General features: G+C 49.5%; 1 protein-coding gene across 1 annotated transcript; it reads right to left on the bottom strand.

Annotated features, from left to right (window-relative positions):
- Positions 1-3626: 3626 nt before the first annotated feature.
- On the bottom strand, positions 3627-6371 carry LOC140035594 (uncharacterized). Its single transcript, XM_072076886.1, has 2 exons — positions 6230-6371; positions 3627-4111 (listed from the first exon to the last, which is right to left on the bottom strand). The coding sequence occupies exons 1-2, from the start codon at positions 6369-6371 to the stop codon at positions 3627-3629; spliced, it is 627 nt and encodes a 208-aa protein (XP_071932987.1).
- Positions 6372-7000: the final 629 nt, after the last annotated feature.

Raw genomic sequence — 7000 nt, 5'->3', positions numbered from 1 at the left:
TAGGCACTCTATTTGATACTAGAATTGGAATTAGAAGCCTTGTGATGCGACTAACAAGAATGCGATCTGATCTGAGTTGCCACGAGTAGAGTGGACAGAGAATGGCCGAGCTGATGGGGAGAGGACGAACGAGCCGTCCTGCAGAGAAAAATGGACAGAAGAGGTTAGTTCTCCGGAGTAGCTCCGACGATCAAGTCAGTAGAGCTTATGAGCATAGCAGCAGTATGGAGTACTGTATATGGCGTACCTTGTGTTGCCTTGAAGTGCTGTATTTATAGGCTTGTGGGCAGCAGTTTCCTTATAGAACTATGAGTCCTAGTAGAGAGGGAGTCCTTCTAGGGTTTCGCCTGTTTGCTCCGAAAGGTTCGGGGGTCGTAGCCCACAAGGCCCATCCTGCTAAAAGGTGGCGGGCACGACTGAGCTAGCGCCCCCTTACGCCCGAACTGACTGGTCCGAGCAGACAGATCACCCAATCCGAACTGACATGTGGCATCCGTAGATTGGCCCACTGCACAAGCCCTCCCCAGAGTCTAGAGTCATCGAAAGGTCGCATGAATCTAGACCAAGTTTCGAGGCGACAGGTCAGTTCGGTGTGGGGCTCACGATCCCATGATTGCCGTCTTGGCTTGGGTAACTGCCACGTTCGCCCAGGCATCCGTCACTTGGTGTGTCACGTCCCATCATAATGATGGTTACCAGTTCAATCGTCGCGCAGTATAGAGATTTTTCGGTAATAAATTTGGAATTTAATTCGGAACGCTTCGTCTTCCCGCTCTGGTGGCCTATAAATAGGCCCTACCAGACGTCACTTTCACTCTTTCTTCCTCATTTCCCAGCTCGCAGATTTTTTAATCAGCTCGCACATCTCCTTCCCTCTCCAGTCTTGTCGTGAGTTCGGTTAAGAGTCAGCTCGTTCATTCTTTTTTCCAAGTCTGTTCATGCGTCTAGCCTAGAGCTCGATCGAAAGTGTGTTCACCTATCCTTCTAAGCATCACCTAGCTATCCTCCCCTTCTCACCAGTAAGTTTTCTTTTATCCTTTTATGTCTTCTTCTTCTACACATTCCGACATAACTAGTTCGGCCCCCAGGCGTAGAGCAACCCGATCTATTCCCATAGAAATCATTTCTTCCTCTCCTTCTTCTTCCAGCTTTTCATCTCCGAATTCATCCGAGTCAGAGTATATTCCTTCCTCCCTCCTTCTCCTGTCAGAGCAATGGCTCAATTCGATCAGCCCGTAGCCGGAATTGCTGATGAAGCAATTCCGCTCGAGGCACCTTCACTTCGAGCCAGGGAGGGACCCTCCAGGGGTCCTGACATTGATTTCGGAGAGGTAGATTTCATCCCCCTTATCCTAGATCAGGGGGCTGTGGATGAGCTGGTGGAGAAATACGGCATTCCCCATCAGTTCAAAGCCCGAGCTGCCCAACCTGGGGAGGTTGCTTGCCGACCTCCCCATGGGTTCGTGGCGATCTACAAGGACCAGCTGATAGCGGGCCTTCACCTTCCTATTCCCCAGTTTCTCTTTCAAATTCTGATCTTCTGGGGAATCCGAGTGACCTAGCTCACTCCCAATGCAATTCGGTCGATCCTAGGTTTTTTCATGCTTTGTACAATTCTGGAGATTCCCTACTCCTTGGAGCTATTCAGGTCCTTCTTTCAGATAAAAGTAATGGGTCAGGTTCACGGTTGATTCTACTTTGCTCTTAGGGGCGGAGCAGAGTTCCCAACCCGCGAGCTGTTTTCTGGCACCCCTTCCTTTATCAAGGGTTGGAAGGCTCAGTTCTTCTTTGTGAAAAACACTGGTTTTCCTTCCCCGACTTGGAAGGAGGATATCCAAGTGTTCGACCCTCTCCCTTCACCTCTTCCTGCTGCCGAGCTAGACCGACTGGTCAGTTCGGACACGCGTTTGAATGTGAAGGAATTCAGTAATGCTCAACTCTGGTCTGCGGGGCTGATTCTGGCAGAGTGACCGACCCTGCTCCTGATCTCAAGCCACTCACCCTAGAAGAGCTGGCTGGCCGTAAATTTTTCTTCTCCTTTTTTTTTGTCCGATCTGACCTCTCACCATTTTTCTGCAGTGAAAAGATTCTCCCAACTGCTATTCATGGGTGGAGTTGGCAACTCGAGCACTCCTGCCCCCTCTACTACCCCTACCAGCTCAGCTCCCCCTTCGCCTCCTGTCGCACCTACCCAGCAGGCGCTAGCTCAATCCTCTCCGGTGAAGGGGCCTAGCAAGAAAAAGAGGAAGAAGTCGACGGCAAGAGGGCACGAACTGAGGTCACTTCCTCGCCGACCCAGCTAGAGCGATCTGCTCTCACCCCGCAGTCCGACCATTATGGGATGAATTCTGCTGAACAGCAGGCCTTGTCTGAATCTCATTCGGCGATGTAGCGGTAGAGGAACGTCATCCCCCTGAAGTAGACGTCCGAGCTGAGCACCCACTTCCCATGCATTTCTGCCCGAAATGGGGGTTGTCGGTCAATGACCGGGCTCAGTTTTCAGAGGCTGCTCGGGAGGTTCTCCAAAGTGCGGTGGTCCCACATGACTACAATTTTATACGAGTCGGTTCAGATGCCGAGGTCTGCAGCATTACTATCTCAGCACGGCCCAGATCAGTCTTGAGCTAGTTGTTTACTTAACTTACTTTCAAAATTAAGTCCCTTGGTTCACTTTATTGGTTGTCAAATGCAGCTGAACGTGGCCGGCTCCGAGCTGTCAAGAAGATATGAAAACATGAACGAGACGCTGTCTCATGTCGGGATGGCTAAGGATAAATTAAAAGACCAACTCAATGCTGCTGAGGCCGAGATGGAGTCTTTGAAGAAACAGCTCACAGATGCCCAGGCGGCCGGCGAGCTGGAGAAGAAGAAGACTTCCGACTTGACCGCGCAACTACAAGAGGAGCAGAAGAAATCCGCCGAGTTGCTGAACCAAGTTAAGGCTGCTCTAGAGGAGGGGCGCCAGTTGGACGTCCAAGAGTTCAAAAGGTTGGAGGGCTTTCTGGCTGACTTGGCCATCCTGAATGGCCCAGTCTTGCAGATTAGATATACGCAAGCCATGAACGATGTGCAAGAGCTGAATCTGCCTGGTTTTGACCTCAACCGTTGGTCCAACTACAATCCTTACGCGATGAAGCTGGTCGACCGTTTAATGGAGGATTATAAGCAAGGGTGCAAGCTAGCCGACCCTACCTTGCCTACGACTTCCCTCGAACCCGAACAGGAGCACCAGGGAAAAAATTAGATAGCACTTAGTATAGATATAAGTAGGGTAGGACCCGAGCTAGCCAATTCATTTTTGTATGGCCCCCTTTTGTATATTCTCTTGAGAATGAGTGAAATTTCCCTTTGTTTAACACTTAGCCAAAATTTCATTTCTTGTCATAATATCTGAATACATGTGCTTGCGCGAACTAACCACATGTGAACTGGCTTACAAGAAATTACGTTCAACACATGTTGGAACAGTTCAACTAGCTCCCCGAACTGACTTCTAACTTATCTAAACTCACGCGAATTAAACCAGGTCATGCATCCGAATACTAATGAAAAAGCCTTAAATTGGAGTTGTGTCATGTGCGCGGGACTTCTTCCTCGCTGAGGTGAGCTAACTTACAGTAGCCAACTCAATCTGTTTCCTTTACCACATAGGGGCTCTCCCAGCTCGGATCTAGCTTGCTTGTGCCAACAGCATGACTTACCGAGTTCTTTCGTAGCACCAAGTCTCCTGGTTTGAATGACATGTGTCTTACCCTAACGTTGTAGTACCGCGCAACCTGTCCTTTGTACTTGGCCATTCTTATGGCTGTTTCTTCCCTCTGCTGTTCGAACAGGTCTAAGTTGAGCCGCATCTCCTCCTCATTATCTTGGGTTACAAAATGCTGCACCCTGCCCGAGGGCACACCAATTTCTGCTGGGATTATCGCCTCCGCCCCATAAGTTAAGACAAATGGAGTTTCCTGGGTAGCAGTTCGGGGTGTAGTCCGGTAAGCCCACAGTATGGTCGACAGCTCGTCTATCCACCTAGTTCGGACAGATTCTATCCGTGTCTTCAAGTCATGCAGGATGGTTCTATTGACATTCTCAACCTGACCGTTAGCTTGTGAATGCCCTACGGAAGTGAAGTGCTACTGAATTTCGAGCTCGGAGCACCAATCTTGGAGGGAACTGTCAGCGAATTGTCTGCCATTGTTTGAGATCAGGGCTCGTGGTATGCCGAACCGACAAACTACGTTCTTTCAAAGGAACTTTTGAATCAATTTGCTACTAATGGTGCTGAGAGGCTCAACTTTTACCCACTTAGTGAAGTAGTTTATTGCCACCACCAGATGTCCATATCCCCTTAGAGCCCGGGAAAAAGGACCTAGCAGGTCAATTCTCCACTGGAAGAATGGCCATGGGCTCTGAAAAGGGACCGTCTCCTGAGTCGGGGCATGATGAATTGGCACGTGCAGTTGGCATGACTTACATTTTGCCACCAGTTCGGCTAAGTCCCGGAAGATAATCGGCCAGTAGTATCCGGAAAACATGCCCTTCTTGGCTAGAACTCGTGGGCCGACATGATTTTCATATATGCTCTCATGCAATTCGCGCAGAATGTAGCTCCCCTCCTCAGGCGTTACACACTTCAGCCACAGCTGCAAGTAGGATTTTCTGTACAGTGTTCCGCCTGTGAGTACATATCTCTGTGACTTGAGAAGAACTTTTCGAGCTTCTATCTTGTTGGAGGGGAGTTCTCCATTGGCTAAGTACTGAACAGTAGGATCCATCCAAGAGCTCATCACCTGAACGACCGCTATGTCCAACTGCTCATACGCCCGACCCTTAACGACCTCCACCAACACTTCTTTGTTTAACGTGCCGAGCAAAGTGGAGGCCAGTTTGGACAGAACGTCGGCTTTTTTATTCCGGTTACGTGGGATCTGTTTGAGCGTGAAACGCTTGAACTAGCTCCTCAGCTCGTGCACCTTGGTGGCGTACTTCTTCAGCGGCTCTTCTTTGATTTTGTAATTCCCCAGGACCTGGTTTACTATCAGCTACGAGTCGCTATAGACGTTCAGTGATTCGGCCCCCAATTTTTGAGTTATATCCATGCCCGCGATCAGAGCCTCATATTCGAACTCATTATTGGAGATTCTGAAGTCGAACCTCAGGGCATATGCCAGCTCTTCTTTGGTGGGACTAGTCAAGAGGAGCCCTGCTCCTCACCCTTCTTTGATGGAAGATCCGTCAACATACAGTGCCCAAACCTAGGTGGCCTGTTCGGTGGCCCCCTTGTTCTCCTCAGCCTTGACTCGCCCAGCGGCCTCTTCAATCCGTTTGGCCTCAGCTTGCATAGGAGTTTCTTCGGCCTATGTAGCATCAGCTGGCTAGGTACCAATCTCTCCGGCCTGTTCGACCTCAGCTCGCGGAAGAGCCTCTCTGGCCTGGGTGGCCTCTGCTAGCTTAGTGCCAGTCTTTCCGGTCTGTTTGATTTCAACTCGCACAAGATCCTCTCCCGCTTAGGTGACCTCAGCCGAGCTAGTGCCAGCCTCTCCGGCCTGTTTGGATCCCGACTGCCTAAAGGAAATGTCTTTTGCTATAAAGTCAGCCAGGGCTTGAATCTTGATGGCTGTTCGGGGCCGGTACCCGAGGTTGTATTTGGACAACTCGACAGCCCACTTAACCATTCTTCCTGATACGTCTAATTTGGATAGGATCTGTTTCAAAGGCTGGTCGGTCACTACTACGATGCGATGAGTTTGGAAGTATGACCTAAGCTTCTAAGCTGCGTGAACTAACGTCAGGACATACCGTTTAACCGTGGAATACCTCGCATTTGCCCCTTGCAAAGCTCGGCTGACAAAGTACACAAGCTTCTAGATCTTGTCTTCCTCTCGAACTAACACCGCGTTGATTGCCTCCTCCCCCACAGTTAGGTATATGAACAGGGTTTTTCCCTGTCCGGAAGAGGTTAAGGCTGACCGCTGGGCAATGTGGGTCTTCAGTTCGTCGAATACTTTTTGGCACTCCGGAGTCCATTCGAATTGAGGATTTCTTTTTAGGGTCTTGAAAAAAGGTGAATCCCAAGCTGCCGATTTGGATAGGAACCTGTTCAGGGTTGCCATCCTACCAGCTAAGCGCTATACTTCCTTAATGTTTCTGAGGGGAGCCATATCTATGATAGCCTTTACCTTATCAACGTTAGCACTTACTTCGTTTTTGGATATCATATACCCTAAGAATTTACCCGATCTGACTCCAAACGTGCATTTCTTGGGATTCAACCGCATGCGTGAGCTCCGGAGAACGTCGAAGATCTCCCGGAGATTGGTGATGAACTGCTCCTGAGTCCGGCTCTTTACTAGCATGTCATCCACATAAACCTCCATATTCCGATCGATCTGCTATTTGAATAACTTGTTCACCAACCTTTGGTATGTTATACCTGCGTTTTTTAGTCCAAACGGCATGGTGACATAGCAATAGGTACCGTATTCAGTGATGAATGAGATCTTTTCCTAATCCTTCTCATCCATAGCTATCTGATGATACCCCTTGAAGGCGTCCAGGAAACAGAAGATCTCATATTCCGTAGTGGAGTCCACAAACTGATCTATTCGCGGGAGAGGGTAGCAGTCCTTCGGGCAAGTCTTATTTTGGTCGGTGAAATCCACACACATCTTCCAGGCCTTTTCATCCTTCTTGACCAGCATTGGGTTAGCCAGTCAGGTCGGGTAGTAGACCTTTTTTACAATCTTCGCCTCCAACAGCTTGCCTACCTCGCTCTTAACAACCTCATTCCGTTCGGGCACAAAGTTTCTCTTTTTCTGCTTCACAGGTCGGATGCTGGGGTCGACGTGAAGCTTGTGCATTGCCAGTTCGGGCGGAATCTCGGGTATGTCCTCTGCACTCCAGGTGAAAATTTCTGTGTACTCCTTTAAAAGGGATTTTAGTGCCCTCCGAGTCAGCTCACTCAGGCACGAGCCTACCTGGACCACACGATCGAGTCATTCTGGGC

The sequence above is a fragment of the Coffea arabica genome, chromosome 2c, assembly GCF_036785885.1.
Source record: "Coffea arabica cultivar ET-39 chromosome 2c, Coffea Arabica ET-39 HiFi, whole genome shotgun sequence".
Lineage (NCBI taxonomy): Eukaryota > Viridiplantae > Streptophyta > Magnoliopsida > Gentianales > Rubiaceae > Coffea > Coffea arabica.
The sequence above is the reverse complement of the archived record's forward strand: the minus strand, read 5'-3'. Positions and strand labels throughout refer to the sequence as shown.